This window comes from Bombina bombina, chromosome 2 (genome assembly GCF_027579735.1).
Source record: "Bombina bombina isolate aBomBom1 chromosome 2, aBomBom1.pri, whole genome shotgun sequence".
Classification (NCBI taxonomy): domain Eukaryota; kingdom Metazoa; phylum Chordata; class Amphibia; order Anura; family Bombinatoridae; genus Bombina; species Bombina bombina.
Window position 1 is genome coordinate 350,064,003 of NC_069500.1, and position 19,552 is coordinate 350,083,554.

Below are 19,552 nucleotides of genomic sequence, written 5' to 3' on the forward strand. Positions count from 1 at the left end.
GAACTGATGATGATCTTTGTGGATAGGAATATGTAGATACGCATCCTTTAGATCCACGGTAGTCATAAATTGACCCTCCTGGATTGTAGGTAAGACCGTTCGAATAGTTTCCATTTTGAACGATGGCACTCTTAGAAATTTGTTTAGAATCTTTAAATCCAGAATTGGTCTGAAGGTTCCCTGTTTTTTGGGAACTACAAACAGATTTGAGTAAAACCCCAGTCCTTGTTCCACAGTTGGAACTGGGTGTATCACTCCCATTTTTAACAGGTCTTCTACACAATGTAAAAATGCCTGTCTCTTTATTTGTTTTGAAGATAAGTGAGACATGTGGAACCTTCCCCTTGGGGGTAGTTCCTTGAATTCCAGAAGATAACCCTGAGAAACTATTTCTAGTGCCTGCTTACCCTTGTTCCAGCCTTGCATCGGTTTCCAAGCTGGTTTGGTTTGTGAATCATTGCCCTCTTGTCTAGAGGCTGCAGAGTTGGAGGCCGGTCCGTTCCTGAAATTGCGAAAGGAACGAAAATTAGACTTATTCTTGGCCTTGAAAGGCCTATCTTGTGGGAGGGCATGGCCCTTACCCCCAGTGATGTCTGAGATAATCTCTTTCAATTCTGGCCCAAAAAGGGTTTTGCCCTTGAAAGGGATATTAAGCAATTTTGTCTTGGAAGATACATCCGCTGACCAAGACTTTAGCCAGAGCGCTCTGCGCCACAATTGCAAACCCTGAATTTTTCGCCGCTAATCTAGCTAACTGCAAAGCGGCATCTAAAATAAAGGAATTAGCTAACTTAAGTGCGTGAATTCTGTCCATAACCTCCTCATACGGAGTCTCTCTACTGAGCGACTTTTCTAGTTCCTCGAACCAGAACCACGCTGCTGTAGTGACAGGAATAATGCACGAAATAGGTTGCAGGAGGTAACCTTGCTGTACAAAAATCTTTTTAAGCAAACCCTCCAATTTTTTATCCATAGGATCTTTGAAAGCACAATTATCCTCGATAGGAATAGTAGTGCGCTTGGCTAGTGTAGAAACTGCCCCCTCGACCTTAGGGACTGTCTGCCATAAGTCCTTTCTGGGGTCGACCATAGGAAATAATTTCTTAATTATAGGAGGGGGGACAAAGGGTATACCGGGCTTTTCCCACTCCTTATTCACTATGTCCGCCACCCGCTTGGGTATAGGAAAAGCGTCGGGGTGCACCGGAACCTCTAGGAACTTGTCCATTTTGCACAATTTTTCTGGAATGACCAGGTTGTCACAATCATCCAGAGTAGATAGCACCTCCTTAAGCAGTGCGCGGAGATGCTCCAATTTAAATTTAAATGTCACAACATCAGGTTCTGCCTGTTGAGAAATTCTACCTGAATCAGAAATTTCCCCATCTGACAAAACCTCCCTCATGGCCACTTCAGATTGGTGTGAGGGTATGACAGAGTAATTATCATCAGCGCCCTCCTGCTCTACAGTGTTTAAAACAGAGCAATCGCGCTTTCTCTGAAATGCAGGCATTTTGGATAAAATATTTGCTATGGAGTTATCCATTACTGCCGTCAATTGTTGCATAGTAACAAGCATTGGCGTGCTAGAAGTACTAGGGGTCGCCTGCGCGGGCATAACTGGTATAGACACAGAAGGAGATGATGTAGAACTATGTCTACTCCCTTCATCTGATGAATCATCTTGGGCAACATTACTATCTGTGGCAGTACTGTCCTTACTTTGTTTGGACGCTATGGCACAATTATCACACAATTTTGAAGGGGGAGACACATTGGCTTCCATACATACAGAACATAGTTTATCTGAAGGCACAGACATGTTAAACAGGCTTAAACTTGTCAATAAAGTACAAAAACCGTTTTAAAATAAAAACGTTACTGTCTCTTTAAATTTTAAACAGGGCACACTTTTTTACTGAATATGTGAAAAACTATGAAGGAATTGTTCAATCTTAACCAAATTTTCACCACAGTGTCTTAAAGCACTCAAAGCATTGCACCCCAAATTTCACCCTTAAAATGACAAAACCGGAGGCGTTTATAGTTTTAACCCCTCTACAGTCCAAGCTACAGCCTTTGCTGCGACTTTGCCAAACCCAGGGGGGTATACAATACCAAATGAAGCCTTCTAGGGACCTTTTCAACTACTTCCAGACCCATACACATGCAGCTGCATGTCCTGCTCTCAAAAGTAACTGCGTAGTAATGGCGCGAAAATGAGGCTCTGCCTACTACAAAGAAGGCCCTTCCTGACTGGGAAGGTGTCTAAGCCAGTGCCTGCCGTGAAAATAACTTCCCCAAAGTTATAAAGTGTGATTTTTAACCTCAAGCTGTATAAAATGCCCAAATAAAGCAATCGATCTAGCCCATAAAAGTGTCTACCAGTTTTATAGCCCATATTAAGCCCTTTATTCTGTTTGAGACTAAGAAAATGGCTTACCGGTCCCCATGAGGGGAAAAATGACAGCCTTCCAGCATTACACAGTCTTGTTAGAAATATGGCTAGTCATACGTTAAGCAGAGAAGTCTGCTAACTGTTTCCCCCAACTGAAGTTATCTCATCTCAACAGTCCTATGTGGAAACAGCAAACGATTTTAGTTACTGCTGCTAAAATCATATTCCTCTCACAAACAGAACTCTTCATCCTTTTCTGTTTCAGAGTAAATAGTACATACCAGCACTATTTTAAAATAACAAACTCTTGATAGTAGAATAAAAAACTACAACTAAACACCACATACTCTTCACCATCTCCGTGGAGATGTTGCCTGTGCAACGGCAAAGAGAATGACTAGGGTGGGCGAAGCCTAGGAGGGACTATATGGACAGCTTTTGCTGTGCTCTTTGCCATTTCCTGTTGGGGAAGAGAATATTCCCACAAGTTATGGATGACGCCGTGGACCGGACACACCAATGTTGGAGAAAATGAGCCTGCACCGCATCCCATCTTCAATACCACTAACGTTATGTGTCTAATCTTCAAATGAACATATAGTTTTCAGCGGTAGATAAGGCCACCAAACTCCCCCCACCATTACGTAGGAGGCTTCTTCTTAAAGTCTTCAACCAATCAGAATCAAATCCTAAGCTAGATTCTTTACCCATGTTCACGGAGACACTTTCTATTTCTAATAGCGAGCGGACTAAAATTATAATGTGCATGCGCATTAGAAATAGAACAGCGTCCCTGTGAACGAGGATTGAATTTTAAAAAGGAGACGGAAGAGAAGGGGGAAGAATTTGGCAACCATATCTTCCGCTGAAAACTGCATGGGGTTTCGATGATTAGACTTATAACGTTAGTGGTATTGAAGATGGGATGCGTTGCAGGCGCATAATTTTTTGTGGTTCTAAAGTATGGGATAAGGTTTTCCTGGGTGTTGACTGTCCCCTTAACAACAGCTCTGAGATTGCGGAAAGAATTGAAGCGGAAAGGGTGATTGCGCTAGCTTGTAATATTAGCGAAATGAAAATGGCTTGCAAAAACACTATTGAGCTAGCGCAAAACCATTTGAACCTCACTTGTAATCTAGCCCTTAGTGCCTATAAAACAATGGGAGCTGCCATGTTGTAACTTAGGTTACCTTGTCTGCTGTGGCCAGTTAAAAGACAGTTATAAATAGGTCACTCGAGTGTGCAGCCAATGGCTGAGTGGGATATAACAGTGTTCTGCACTTCCATTTCTATCAGAAACTGAAAAGCTCATAAATTCAGAATGGAATTACAGGAAATGGGGACAAAATAAATAATGAAAGTATATCGCAGAGTTTTTTTTTATATATATACATTTTATCATTTTCTTTTACCATCAGAAAGTGGCTAATATACCTTTAACCAAATTTGATAATAGAAGTACATATGCGGAAAGTTGTTTAAAATTTGTATCTGAATCATGAAAGTAAAATTTGGGGTTTCATATCCCTTTAAGAGTGAACAAGTTACCAACTCAAACTGTTTTGAAACTTAATTTCCTAGCCATCCATTTGTTTGGGAGAAGTGGACTAGTAGAAATGTCCCTGCATTTTCAAGGGCCACAATAGCGTATGGGCTCTACATTGCTGTTGCAAATGTTATAATCACTCTCTTTTATAGGACATTGTGGGAAGACTTGATGGAACAACCTACTAGTTAGTCTTATAGAACAGTATACATCTAATGAAAATATTCATAAATTTCCATATAAAATATAAAAATCAGTTGAGTATACAGCAAGGGACTACAGTTACATAGTAAGTAGTAGAACTGATTGTTATAGATGATACATTTCCTGAGAAGGCTTTAAAGTGGGGGTCCCCAAACATTTTTGTATGGAGGGCTAGCCGCTAAGAATGGATTAGCTCTCTGAGAGCCATATTACATTATGCTCACCTTAAAATAAAGTTATAATCAATTCTTTTGTTAAAAATGACAAAGTTAAAAAGTATGTAACTGCATTTTAGATAAATTACTGATGTCTGTGTCACACAAAAGCTGACATGGTGTGAAGGCAAAAGTTTGTATGTTCCTGCTTTAAAGTTACAGGGACAATACTAGTCAACAGTAAGACAATAAAGAGAGGGCATTATAGATATATGCACAATATTACATTTTACTGATATACCTGAAATAGCAAAACTGGTATTTGTGCTGCTACCCAAATTTAAATGTAAAGATCTGTCTGTGAAAATACAGAGTTGATTCAATGTATACACTATAGTCTTAAGCGATTTACATGACATTATGCAACATACCTTGACTGAATTTTCAAGATGTTAGGGCATGTATTTTTATTAAAAACAGCCTGTAATGGTTCACACTCTAGATAAACTAGATTATAAGTTTTTGTAAGACCTAAAACAATTAAAAAAAACAAAACAGAAATATAAAAAAACAGATAAGTCTAATTACACACAGGATGTTTTGAAACCTAATTTCATAAATCCCTGGCCCAATTTCTAATTCAACCCCTTTGACATGTTGAAAATACATTTTGGTCAGAAGTGGTATACATTTTTTTAGTCTGAGTGCTTGCTCACTAGAGAAAAAAAAATACAAAAAAGCATGGTTGCAAAGAATTGCACTATTTCAGGAAAATGTCATTTTCATGCATGTATTATTTTATTACTGGGGGAAAAATCTTGTTGTGCACTTGCTCAAGTTTTAACCTCATTATAAAATATATAATATATATGCTTCATTATTTGGAGTTGTTGAATGAGAGGGCTGCAACTTTTGAAGGGAAAGGCCATCAGGTTAATTGAGAGGCGGGAAAAGGAAGCTGACAGTAGGAGGGACAGATTCTACCAGAGGGTTACAGTCTGTTTGAGTGGTGTAGATTTGTACCACCGTGTGAGGGATAGTAAGTGGCAGAGGATGTACCAAGAAACAGTCTCCTTGTTATTTACTACCTGCTAATGATGATAAAAAGCAAGGATGATGGCACAAATATACTTTCTGTCCTCAGGAAGCTTTCAATCATCCTATAAGATGGTGTTGTGTGCAGGGGTCTAATACAACTGATTGAGTGGAACCAGGTAATGAAGTGTGATGAGAGTGGGAGTGTGACGTCTCCGGATGGGGGCGTGGCTTATAGCCGTTATAGTCTATGTCGCAGTTACTAAGTGTTGTATAAGCTGTATACTTCTATACTCTGCAATAAAATAGCGTTTTACCTTCTATGCTGTGTCCTGCATCTCATGACATGGTGTCAGAAGTACTTGCCTGTGCTTCTGTTTCCTGATTAATGACGATGTCGCAGTTTAACCCACCTGAGCCTTTTGATTTCTCTCAGCCTGCAGCTTGGCCCACATGGCGTCAGCGGTTTCAACGCTTCAGGATTGCTTCCAAGCTGGACAAGGAGAGTGGTGAAGTACAAGTTAATTCTCTTTTATACTCTATGGGGAAAGATGTGGAGCCAGTGTTCAATGCTTTTACTTTCCAAGAGGGGGAAGAATTTGACTTTGAAATAGTTATGAACAAATGCAGTGCTCACTTTGTGCTCTAAAGAAATGTGATTCATGAAAGGGCTTGTTTTCACAAACGTGCTGAGCGTATGGGAGAATCTGTGGAGTCATTTGTGCGCAGCCTGTATGAACTAGCTGAATTCTGTGAGTTTGGTGTTGCTAAAGAAGAGCAAATCAGAGACAGAATAATCATAGGAATTGCAATTGCTGAAGTCTCACTGAAGCTACAGTTGGAGGCTGAATTAACGTTAGATAGGGCGATTAGGATGACCTGCCCTGAACTGGTGAAAAAGCAAAGTGCTGATCTGAGGTCTGAGAGTATTGTGTATGAAGTGCAGCAGTTCAGGAGAGCTGCAGGTGAAAGGCACAGTGTGAGCGGTAGACTAAGGGCAACAGAAAGGCCAAGAAGCGGATGGGTGCAGCAGGGTCGCTGCATGTGGTGTAACCGTACCCATGATCAGAATGTCATATGCCTTGCTAAAGATAAAAGATGTAGGACGTGTAACCGAATGGGCCATTTTGAAGTGGTGTGTAAAACTGAATCCATAAAGGAGATGCAGGTGGATAGTGACCAGGAGGGTCAAGAAGTGTCCTTTGTAGGGTATGTTGTTGAACGGTCTGGTTCAGACGAAGATTGGCGGTTTACCCTTACTGTAATGGGAGCCAAGGTTGCCTTCAAGATTGACACGGGAGCAGACATCACTGTTATGTCCCTTGCAGCATTCATAAAACTGCCTGGACAGCCTCAGCTTGTAAAAGTTACAACAAAAGTTCATAGTCCCGGTGGTTGCATCGATTGTGCGGGGAAATGTCTTGCCAGCTGCAAGTACAAGCAGAGGAAATTCACCATGTAATTAGAGGTCAGTGTGTTAACAACCTATTGAGCTAGAAAGCAGCCTGTGGTTTGGGCCTTGTTGAATGAATGAGATTTCGGAAGACATGTTTGGTGAATTGGGCCTATTGAATTGAAACCCAGTCCAAATATCACTTAAAAGTGATGCAGTCCCATACAGCATTACCACTCCTCATAGAATTCCGTTCCCGCTCATGCCTTAAGTAGAGAAGGAACTTCTGCGTATGAAGAATATGGGAGTTATTGAAGAGGTTGTTGAAGCAACTGACTGGTGTGCCCCCATTGTGCCTGTTGGGAAGAAAAACGGGAAGGTACGCATCTGCGTATACTTGAAAAGGCTGAATGAGGCGGTAGAGAGAGAGATATGTGCTGCCGACGCTTGAAGACATAGCTCTGAAACTGGCTGGGGTGAAGTTCTTCTCTACACTGGATGCTTCCAGCGGCTTCTTGCAGATACTTCTGGATCCAAAGTGCCGCAAATTGACTACCTTCATCACACCAGTAGGTCGGTTTTGCTTCTTCAGACTCCCCTTCGGGATATCCTCTGCTCCTGAAATCTTTCAAAGAGAGATGAGTTCCCTCCTAAGGGACCACAAGGCACGGCAGTCGTCATGGACGACATTTTAATGTATGGTCTACATTGGAAGAACATGATCAGCGATTGAGCTGTGTGCTGCAGACTATTAGAGTCTGGCCTGAAATTAAATAAAGAGAAAGGCCTTTTTAGAAAGTCTGAGTTATGTTACTTTGTGCATCTCATCAATGGAGATGGCATCAAGCCAGACCGTGATAAAATCCTTGCTATTGAACAGATGAAAAGCCCTTCTGGTATACACAAACTGAGACAAATATTAGCCTTTTGAATTATGTGGGCAGGTTCCTTCCAGATTTATCCACAGTACTACACCCTATCACAGAGTTGTTGAAGAAAGATGTTGCCTGGGTCTGGGGACCTTCACAGGAAGCTTTTGTACAGGTCAAGTCCCTGCTGGGATCTGCCCCAGTGTTGGGGTTCTAGGACAATTCTAAAAACACTGTGGTTAGTGCTGATGCGAGCAGGTATGGGCTAGGGGCTGCCCTCTTGCAGCTGAATGAGAACAAACTACAGGCCATCGCCTACTGTTCCCGTACACTGACGGCTGCTAAATCGAAATACGTCCATATTGAGAGAGTGCCTGGCTGCAGTTTGGACCTTTGATTGCTTCCAGCATTACCTAGTGGGTTTAGAGAAATGTTGTCTTGAAACTGACCACAAACCACTAGTCTCTCTAATCAACTCCTATGGTATTGACAAGACACCCCTAAGATGCTAGAGATTTCTAATGAGGCTGCTCAGTCAGTGCTTGTGCCGGGGAAACAACTGGTAGTAGCAGATACACTTTCCAGGCTCCTGCTTGCTGCTGCTGAAGTATCTTCAATGAAATTAGATGTAAAATATTAGATGATTAGATGTGAATTCAGTTCTGGCATCCAAATACATTTTGTCAGGAAAGCTAGAGCAAATAAGAAAGGAGATATGCTTAGATGCAAATCTTCAAGAAGTTATTAAGTACATAAAAGAAAGTTGGCCCAAGAGCCGGGCAGCCTGGATGTCTTTAAGTTCTTACCAGTCAGAGAGGTCACAGCTCACAGAGCTGGATGGTTTGGTGCTGTTCCAAGACCGCATTGTCATTCCTGTTAGCATGCAGCAGGAGATGTGAAGCAGGATTCATGATGGCTACTTGGGCATTACAAAGTGCAGAGAAAGGGCAGCTACGGCGCTATGATGGCCTGGGATCAATTCCGACATTGCAAGCCATGTGTCAAAATGTGCCTTTTGCCGGGAACGCCGGCCTACTCAGAGAAGGGAGCCCTTGATTTCAACCCCGCTGCCTGCAGGTCCGTGACGGAAGATAGTAACAGATTTGGGACTGGATGCCTCAGAGCCACAGCCGGTGAGATCCCCTGTTTTAAGAGGGGTAACTTCCCCTCAGGAAGACCACAGTGGGGATACTTCTTTGCTTCCAGCAGACTCTCAATCACCTTCTTCTGTATCAGAGGACAGTTCATGTAAAATGACGTCAAGTGGAAGAGTTGTGAAACTTCCAGTCCACTACCGGGATTATCACTATAGTTAAAGCAGTGACTAGAAGAATGGGCAGAATAATCCCATGGTCACTGTGGACTAGGGTAGTCTACCCCTATGTCCAAGTCGGGATTATATTTCTTCTTGTTCATACATTGTTTGTACTCTAAAAAAAAAACATAATTTATGCTTACCTGATAAATTCCTTTCTTCTGTTGTGTGATCAGTCCACGGGTCATCATTACTTCTGGGATATATCTCCTCCCCAACAGGAAATGCAAGAGGATTCACCCAGCAGAGCTGCATATAGCTCCTCCCCTCTACGTCAGTCCCAGTCATTCGACCAAGAATCAACGAGAAAGGAGTAACCAAGGGTGAAGTGGTGACTGGAGTATAATTTAAAAGATATTTACCTGCCTTAAAACAGGGCGGGCCGTGGACTGATCACACAACAGAAGAAAGGAATTTATCAGGTAAGCATAAATTATGTTTTCTTCTGTTATGTGTGATCAGTCCACGGGTCATCATTACTTCTGGGATACCAATACCAAAGCAAAAGTACACGGATGACGGGAGGGATAGGCAGGCTCATTATACAGAAGGAACCACTGCCTGAAGAACCTTTCTCCCAAAAATAGCCTCCGAAGAAGCAAAAGTGTCAAATTTGTAAAATTTGGAAAAAGTATGAAGCGAAGACCAAGTTGCAGCCTTGCAAATCTGTTCAACAGAGGCCTCATTCTTAAAGGCCCAAGTGGAAGCCACAGCTCTAGTGGAGTGAGCTGTAATTCTTTCAGGAGGCTGCTGTCCAGCAGTCTCATAGGCTAAACGTATTATGCTACGAAGCCAAAAAGAGAGAGAGGTAGCAGAAGCTTTTTGACCTCTCCTCTGTCCAGAGTAAACGACAAACAAGGAAGAAGTTTGGCGAAAATCTTTAGTTGCCTGCAAGTAGAACTTGAGGGCACGAACTACATCCAGATTGTGTAAAAGACGTTCCTTCTTTGAAGAAGGATTTGGACACAAGGATGGGACAACAATCTCTTGATTGATGTTCCTGTTAGTGACTACCTTAGGTAAGAACCCAGGTTTAGTACGCAGAACTACCTTGTCTGAGTGAAAAATCAGATAAGGGGAATCACAATGTAAGGCTGATAACTCAGAGACTCTTCGAGCCGAGGAAATAGCCATTAAAAACAGAACTTTCCAAGATAACATTTTTATATCAATGGAATGAAGGGGTTCAAACGGAACACCCTGTAAAACGTTAAGAACTAAGTTTAAACTCCATGGTGGAGCAACAGCTTTAAACACAGGCTTGATCCTAGCTAAAGCCTGACAAAAGGACTGGACGTCTGGATTTTCTGACAGACGTCTGTGTAACAAGATGGACAGAGCTGAAATCTGTCCCTTTAATGAACTAGCTGATAAACCCTTTTCTAAACCTTCTTGTAGAAAAGACAATATCCTAGCGATCCTAACCTTACTCCAGGAGTAACCTTTGGATTCGCACCAGTATAGGTATTTCCGCCATATTTTATGGTAAATCCTTCTGGTAACAGGCTTCCTAGCCTGAATCAAGGTATCAATAACCGACTCAGAAAAACCACGTTTTGATAAAATCAAGCGTTCAATTTCCAAGCAGTCAGCTTCAGAGAAGTTAGATTTTGATGTTTGAATGGACCCTGTATCAGAAGGTCCTGTCTTAGAGGTAGAGACCAAGGCGGACAGGATGACATGTCCACTAGATCTGCATACCAAGTCCTGCGTGGCCAAGCAGGTGCTATTAGAATTACTGATGCTCTCTCCTGTTTGATTTTGGCAATCAATCGAGGAAGCAGCGGGAAGGGTGGAAACACATAAGCCATCCTGAAGTTCCAAGGTGCTGTCAAAGCATCTATCAGAACTGCTCCTGGATCCCTGGATCTGGACCCGTAGCGAGGAAGTTTGGCGTTCTGGCGAGACGCCATGAGATCTATCTCTGGTTTGCCCCAACGTCGAAGTATTTGGGCAAAGACCTCCGGATGAAGTTCCCACTCCCCCGGATGAAAAGTCTGGCGACTCAAGAAATCCGCCTCCCAGTTCTCCACTCCCGGGATGTGGATTGCTGACAGGTGGCAAGAGTGAGACTCTGCCCAGCGAATTATCTTTGATACTTCCATCATTGCTAGGGAGCTTCTTGTCCCTCCCTGATGGTTGATGTAAGCTACAGTCGTGATGTTGTCCGACTGAAACCTGATGAACCCCCGAGTTGTTAACTGGGGCCAAGCCAGAAGGGCATTGAGAACTGCTCTCAATTCCAGAATGTTTATTGGTAGGAGACTCTCCTCCTGATTCCATGGTCCCTGAGCCTTCAGAGAATTCCAGACAGCGCCCCAACCTAGTAGGCTGGCGTCTGTTGTTACAATTGTCCAGTCTGGCCTGCTGAATGGCATCCCCCTGGACAGGTGTGGCCGATAAAACCACCATAGAAGAGAATTTCTGGTCTCTTGATTCAGATTCAGAGTAGGGGACAAATCTGAGTAATCCCCATTCCACTGACTTAGCATGCATAATTGCAGCGGTCTGAGGTGTAGGCGTGCAAAAGGTACTATGTCCATTGCCGCTACCATTAAGCCGATCACCTCCATGCATTGAGCTACTGACGGGTGTTGAATGGAATGAAGGACGCGGCATGCATTTTGAAGTTTTGTTAACCTGTCTTCTGTCAGGTAAATCTTCATTTCTACAGAATCTATAAGAGTCCCCAAGAATGGAACTCTTGTGAGAGGAAAGAGAGAACTCTTCTTTTCGTTCACTTTCCATCCATGCGACCTTAGAAATGCCAGAACTAACTCTGTATGAGACTTGGCAGTTTGAAAGCTTGAAGCTTGTATTAGAATGTCGTCTAGGTACGGAGCTACCGAAATCCCTCGCGGTCTTAGTGCCGCTAGAAGGGCACCCAGAACCTTTGTGAAGATTCTTGGAGCCGTAGCCAATCCGAATGGAAGAGCTACAAACTGGTAGTGCCTGTCTAAGAAGGCAAACCTTAGATACCGGTGATGATCTTTGTGGATCGGTATGTGAAGGTAAGCATCCTTTAAATCCACTGTGGTCATGTACTGACCCTCTTGGATCATGGGTAAGATTGTCCGAATAGTTTCCATTTTGAACGATGGAACTCTTAGGAATTTGTTTAGAGTCTTTAAATCTAAGATTGGCCTGAAAGTTCCCTCTTTTTTGGGAACCACAAACAGGTTTGAGTAGAACCCTTGTCCTTGTTCCGACCACGGAACCGGATGGATCACTCCCATTGTTAACAGATCTTGTACGCAGCGTAGAAACGCTTCTTTCTTTATCTGGTTTGTTGACAACCTTGACAGATGAAATCTCCCTCTTGGGGGAGATAATTTGAAGTCTAGAAGGTATCCCTGAGATATGATCTCTAGTGCCCAGGGATCCTGAACATCTCTTGCCCAGGCCTGGGCGAAGAGAGAGAGTCTGCCCCCTACTAGATCCGGTCCCGGATCGGGGGCTCTCGGTTCATGCTGTCTTTGGGGCAGCAGCAGGTTTCCTGGCCTGCTTGCTTTTGTTCCAGGACTGGTTAGGCTTCCAGCCTTGCCTGTAACGAGCAACAGCTCCTTCCTGTTTTGGTGCAGTGGAGGTTGATGCTGCCCCTGTCTTGAAATTCCGAAAGGGACGAAAATTAGACTGTCTAGCCTTAGCTTTGGCCTTGTCTTGAGGTAGGGCGTGGCCCTTACCTCCCGTAATGTCAGCGATAATTTCTTTCAAACCGGGCCCGAATAAGGACTGCCCCTTGAAAGGTATATTAAGTAATTTGGACTTAGAAGTAACATCAGCTGACCAGGATTTTAGCCACAGTGCCCTGCGTGCCTGTATGGCGAATCCTGAGTTCTTAGCCGTAAGTTTGGTTAAATGTACTACGGCCTCCGAAATGAAAGAATTAGCTAGTTTAAGGACTCTAAGCCTGTCCGTAATGTCGTCTAGCGTAGAGGAACTAAGGTTCTCTTCAAGCGACTCAATCCAAAATGCTGCCGCAGCCGTAATCGGCGCGATACATGCAAGGGGTTGTAATATAAAACCTTGTTGAACAAACATTTTCTTAAGGTAACCCTCTAATTTTTTATCCATTGGATCTGAGAAAGCACAGCTATCCTCCACCGGGATAGTGGTACGCTTAGCTAAAGTAGAAACTGCTCCCTCCACCTTGGGGACCGTTTGCCATAAGTCCCGAGTGGTGGCGTCTATTGGAAACATCTTTCTAAATATTGGAGGGGGTGAGAACGGCACACCGGGTCTATCCCACTCCTTAGTAACAATTTCAGTTAGTCTCTTAGGTATAGGAAAAACGTCAGTACTCGCCGGTACCGCAAAGTATTTATCCAACCTACACAGTTTCTCTGGTATTGCAACGGTGTTACAATCGTTGAGAGCTGCTAAGACCTCCCCTAGTAGTACACGGAGGTTCTCCAATTTAAATTTAAAATTTGAAATATCTGAGTCCAATCTGTTTGGATCAGAACCGTCACCCACAGAATGAAGCTCTCCGTCCTCATGCTCTGCGAGCTGTGACGCAGTATCAGACATGGCCCTAGCATTGTCAGCGCACTCTGTTCTCACCCCAGAGTGATCACGCTTGCCTCTTAGTTCTGGTAATTTAGACAAAACTTCAGTCATAACAGTAGCCATATCTTGTAATGTTATCTGTAATGGCCGCCCAGATGTACTAGGCGCCAAAATATCACGCACCTCCCGGGCGGGAGATGCAGGTACTGTCGCGTGAGGCGAGTTAGTCGGCATAACTCTCCCCTCGCTGTTTGGTGAAATTTGTTCACATTGTACAGATTGACTTTTATTTAAAGTAGCATCAATACAGTTAGTACATAAATTTCTATTGGGCTCCACCTTGGCATTGGAACAAATGACACAGATATCTTCCTCTGAGTCAGACATGTTTAACACACTAGCAAAAAAACTTACAACTTGGTTATAATCTTTTTTAGCAAAAAAAACGCACTGTGCCTCAAAGAGGTACTAACGATTAAATGACAGTTGAAATAATGAACTGAAAAACAGTTATAGCATCAAACTTTAAAACAACACAACTTTTAGCAAAGGTTTGTTCCCATTAGAAAAAAAAAAAACAACAGTAATTAAATTTGTACATAAGAAAACAAAACAACGTTTTTTATTCACAGTCACTATAAGAATTCTCACAGCTCTGCTGAGAGAATTTACCTCCCTTCAAAGAAGTTTGAAGACCCCTGAGATCTGTCAGAGATGAACCGGATCATGCAGGAAATATAAAAGTAGCTGACTGGAATTTTTTGATGCGTAGCAAAGAGCGCCAAAAACGGCCCCTCCCTCTCCCACACAGCAGTGAAGAGAAACGAAACTGTCACAATTAAAGCAAAAAACTGCCAAGTGGAAAATAATGCCCAAATATTTATTCACACAGTACCTCAGCAATGTAAACGATTCTACATTCCAGCAAAAACGTTTAACATGAGAATAGTTATTAAAAGGATTAGTGACCTTTAACACAGTAGTTCCGGTGAAATACCATCCCCAGAATACTGAAGTGTATACATACATGTCATTTTAACGGTATGGCAGGCTTTTCTCATCAATTCCATTCAGAAAATAAAAACTGCCACATACCTCAATGCAGATTCATCTGCCCGCTGTCCCCTGATCTGAAGCCTTTACCTCCCTCAGATGGTCGAGAACAGCAATATGATCTTAACGACTCCGGTTAAAATCATAGTAAAAAATCTCTGTCAGATTCTTCCTCAAACTCTGCCAGAGAAGTAATAACACGCTCCGGTGCTATTTTAAAATAACAAACTTTTGATTGAAGTCATAAAAACTAAGTATAATCACCATAGTCCTCTCACACATCCTATCTAGTCGTTGGGTGCAAGAGAATGACTGGGACTGACGTAGAGGGGAGGAGCTATATGCAGCTCTGCTGGGTGAATCCTCTTGCATTTCCTGTTGGGGAGGAGATATATCCCAGAAGTAATGATGACCCGTGGACTGATCACACATAACAGAAGAAAAAGTATGCTTTGTCCTTTTAAAAAGGGGAATATGTGATGAGAGTGGGAGTGTGACGTCACCGGATGGGGCATGGCTTATAGCCGTTATAGTCTATATCGCAGTTACTAAATTAAATGTGTTGTAAAAGCTGTATTCTTCTATGCTCTGCAATAAAATAGCGTTGTACCTTCTATGCTGTGTCCTGCATCTCATGACATGAAGTTTGATACCAAACTACCACCAGAACCCCCTGGTCGAACCTCAGGTCATATACGATGAACAGCAGAATTAATGATGCTAATGAGTTACTGTTTTAAAGTAGACCAAAGAGGCTATAGTAAACTCTGGGTATAGGCAACAAGTCAGAACTGGAAGGTAGAATGAGCTTGTTATTTGGTAATTGCAAGTCCCAAAGCAGTTTGGTTTTGGCCTTTTTGTAACTTAAAAATTATTGTAAAGTGTTTTACTGGAGAAATAACTTCCTTTCACCTTTTTTTTTTTTTTTTTTACTAATTCTGCTTTGTATTTGTTTATTATTATGTTCTCTGTTATGGGTAAACTGAAGTAATACCTATTGTTGTAAGACAAAAATGAATGTATTTATGTATATCCTGCATCTATAAACTTGACAATATACTTTGCACAGCTAGTACTATTACAGCCAGTGGTGTGGGAGTGCTGGGTAGGCGGCCTACACCTTCAATGGAAAGCACAAAGCAGAGGAACTACACTTACTGTGCTTATACTGCAAGTTGTCGGTTAAGCTTTGCGCTGGCACAAAACTTTCTTTTAGCCAGGCAAGTGTTGGTTACTCAACCTTTTTAAACATTATAATATATTTTGTTTCGTTTTTATTGTGTTTGATTTTGTCTAAATTATATTTTCTGCCAGTTAGTGCACTCAACAGGGTCTTGTATTTCAATATACCTATAAATCTGTATACAATATATATTAATTGAAACATATAAATATGTAAACCATTGTGTGGAATTAATGTGACACTATTACACAATACTAAGATTGCTTTTTAACAATAAAATATTAGAAAATCCACATTTGATTTGATTTGTTTCATTCTTTGGAAATAAGCCCTGTTTCTGCTCTTTTATTATACATTTCTTAGTTATGTTTTGCCTCTCACATGGAGGTGAAACTAAGAAGTGCTTTGTCTTCACAGCGATTTATATGGAGACATAGATTCCCCCTCCATAGTGCTCATTGGAAAGAAGAGATTGATGCCTAATATTCTTTATGTGTAGGGGAGACACTTACATTACAATTTAGTACTCATTAAAGTATTGTGACAATTTATATCCATGCCAGCAGGTTTTTGAGAATCGGGACCTAATGTATGCCCTTTTATATGTCCTAAAGTGCTTACCAACAGGAAGGTGCACAATTTGCAACAGGATTATTGGTAGTCGCTCCCCTTCCTCCTGGAATGCTGGCCATCTTAACTTCTGGAAATTCTTAAGGTTTTAGGGCATTTACTAGCAACTTTTTGATAAATGCTTTATGTTTGAGTGTGTAATTTGTGAAAATGGTTTATTAAACATCAACTCAATATTCTGGGTTTTTAAAATAAATATACAAAGCACACGCCTGCAAGGAATCCTAACTTACTGGAAATTCAAACTGATCATCTGATTTTGAGAAAGAAATTTTAATAAAACATTTTTTAACCTGACCTTTAGTCCCACTTGATTGCTGGTGACCATTATATGACCTTGAGAAAAGCTGTGCATGCGCAGCAATCCTGACGTATACTATGCCCATAAAAGACAGAACTGTGAGCATTCTTTCCAGAAGAGTTATAGAGACATAGACAAATTTTTTCTTTCATGATTTAGGTAGAACATACTATTTTAAACAACTTTCCAATTTACTTCTCTTATGAAATTTGCTTCATTCCCTAGGTATACTTTGTTGAAGGAGCAACAATTAACTTCTGGTCGCTGACTGAACACATGGGTGAGCCAATGACAATCAATATATATATGCAGCCACCAATCAGCAGCTAGAACCTAGGTTCTTTGCTGCTCCTGAGCTTTCCTAGATAAACCTTTCAATAAAGGATAACAAGATAAGTAGCAAATTAAATAATAGAAGTAAATTGGAAAGTTGTTTAAAATTGTATTCTTTATCTGAATCATGAAATAAAAATGTTGGGTTTCATGACCCCTTTAAGTAAATTAATAGCTGTATATATTGCACACACAAAACTGACTTGCTGGAACATTTTTTCTCCTAATTCTAAAACTAATAAAAGGCAAGCATTTGCTGTGGCAGCTAACAATTGCTGACATTGCAATAATTAAACCATATTTAGATTACTAGATAGAGAACAGCTCTAGCTTTACTACCAACACCGTGGAGCTATTCTCCTTTTATATAGTAAAGTACACATTGCAAAGAAATACAGGCTGATATGAATGCGCAAGAGTGCACACTCACATTGACCTAGATTACGAGTTTTGAGCCGAACAGGGTGCGAAAATAACGCCAAACAATCTGTGTTATTTCACTCTCCATAGCGCTGCCATTACGAGTTACTGAAATGCCTCCTTTTGCTTTGTGGTATGCTGCGTTTAGCTCCATACCGCACAAAAGCCAAGGGCTGAGTTTAAGTGATCGTGCACGCTTTTCCCCATAGACATCAATGGGGAGAAAGTGTTAGAAAAAAAACTAACACCTGAAGTGTGGAATGGAGATCGCCGTAACGCAACCCCATTGATGTCTATGGGGAAAAGAAAGTTACATTTAAACCTAACACTCTAACATAAACCCCAAGTCTAAACACCCCTTACCCGCCGCCTCGGACATCGCCGACACTAAATAAAAGCTATTAACCCCCAATCTGCCACTCCCGACATCGCCAACACTAATAAAAGCTTTTAACCCTAATCCTCCGCTCCCCGACATCGCCAAAACTAAATAAAAGCTATTAACCCCTAATCCACCGCTCCCCGACATCAATAAAAGCTATTAACCCCTAATCCTCTGCCCCCGACACTAATAAAAATTATTAACCCCTAATCCTCCGCTCCCCGACATTGCTGCCACTAAATAAAGTTATTAACCCCTAATCTGCCGCTCCCAGACATCGCCGCCACTAAATAAAGTTATTAACCCCTAATCCGCTGCTCCCCGACATCACTGACACCTAAATAAACCTATTAACCCCTAAACCGCCGCCCCCCACATCGCAAAAAACTAAATTAAACTATTAACCCCTAAACCTAACACCCTTCTAACTTTAAATTTAAATTACAATATAACTATCTTAAAATCAATAAAAACTTACCTGTGGAAAAAAAAAGTTTAAACTATAAATTAACCTAACATTACTATTCTAAAAGAAAAAACATATATAATTTATGCTTACCTGATAAATTCATTTCTCCTGTAGTGTAGTCAGTCCACGGGTCATCCATTACTTATGGGATTATAACTCCTCCCTAACAGGAAGTGCAAGAGGATCACCCAAGCAGAGCTGCTATATAGCTCCTCCCCTCTACGTCATATCCAGTCATTCGACCGAAACCATACGAGAAAGGAGAAACTATAGGGTGCAGTGGTGACTGGAGTTTAATCAAAATTTAGACCTGCCGTAAAAACAGGGCGGGCCATGGACTGACTACACTACAGGAGAAATGAATTTATCAGGTAAGCATAAATTATATTTTCTCCTGTTAAGTGTAGTCAATCCACGGGTCATCCATTACTTATGGGATACCAATACCAAAGCTAAAAGTACACGGATGACGGGTGGGACAGGCAGGATCTTTACACGGAAGGAACCACTGTCTGTAGAACCTTTCTCCCAAAAACAGCCTCCGAAGAAGCAAAAGTGTCAAATTTGTAAAATTTTGAAAAAGTGTGAAGTGAAGACCAAGTTGCAGCCTTGCAAATCTGTTCAACAGAGGCCTCATTCTTAAAGGCCCAAGTGGAAGCCACAGCTCTAGTAGAATGAGCTGTAATCCTTTCAGGAGGCTGCTGTCCAGCAGTCTCATAGGCTAAACGTATTATGCTACGAAGCCAAAAAGAGAGAGAGGTAGCCGAAGCTTTTTGACCTCTCCTCTGTCCAGAATAAACGACAAACAGGGAAGAAGTTTGACGAAAATCTTTAGTTGCCTGCAAATAAAATTTCAGGGCACGGACGACGTCCAGATTGTGCAAAAGTCGTTCCTTCTTTGAAGAAGGGTTAGGGCACAATGATGGAACAACAATCTCTTGATTGATATTCTTGTTAGTGACTACCTTAGGTAAGAAACCAGGTTTAGTATGCAGAACTACCTTGTCTGGATGAAAAATCAGATAAGGAGAATCACAATGTAAGGCCGATAACTCAGAGACTCTTCGAGCCGAGGAAATAGCCATTAAAAACAGAACTTTCCAAGATAACAGCTCGATATCGATGGAATGAAGGGGTTCAAACGGAACACCTTGCAGAACGTTAAGAACTAAGTTTAAGCTCCACGGCGGAGCAACAGTCTTAAACACAGGCTTAATCCTAGCCAAAGCCTGACAAAAAGCCTGAACGTCTGGAACTTCTGCCAGACGTTTGTGTAAAAGGATAGACAGAGCTGAAATCTGTCCCTTTAACGAACTAGCAGATAAACCCTTTTCTAAACCCTCTTGTAGAAAAGACA

General features: G+C 41.7%; 1 protein-coding gene across 1 annotated transcript in view; it reads right to left on the minus strand.

The window, feature by feature from the left end:
* Positions 1-19,552, minus strand: part of RAD9B (RAD9 checkpoint clamp component B) — a 260,697-nt gene that overhangs the window by 120,725 nt on the left and 120,420 nt on the right. The window contains exon 5 of the mRNA XM_053699759.1: positions 4,735-4,834. Within this exon, the coding sequence (XP_053555734.1) occupies positions 4,735-4,834 (100 nt within the window). The remainder of the gene's footprint in view (positions 1-4,734; positions 4,835-19,552) is intronic.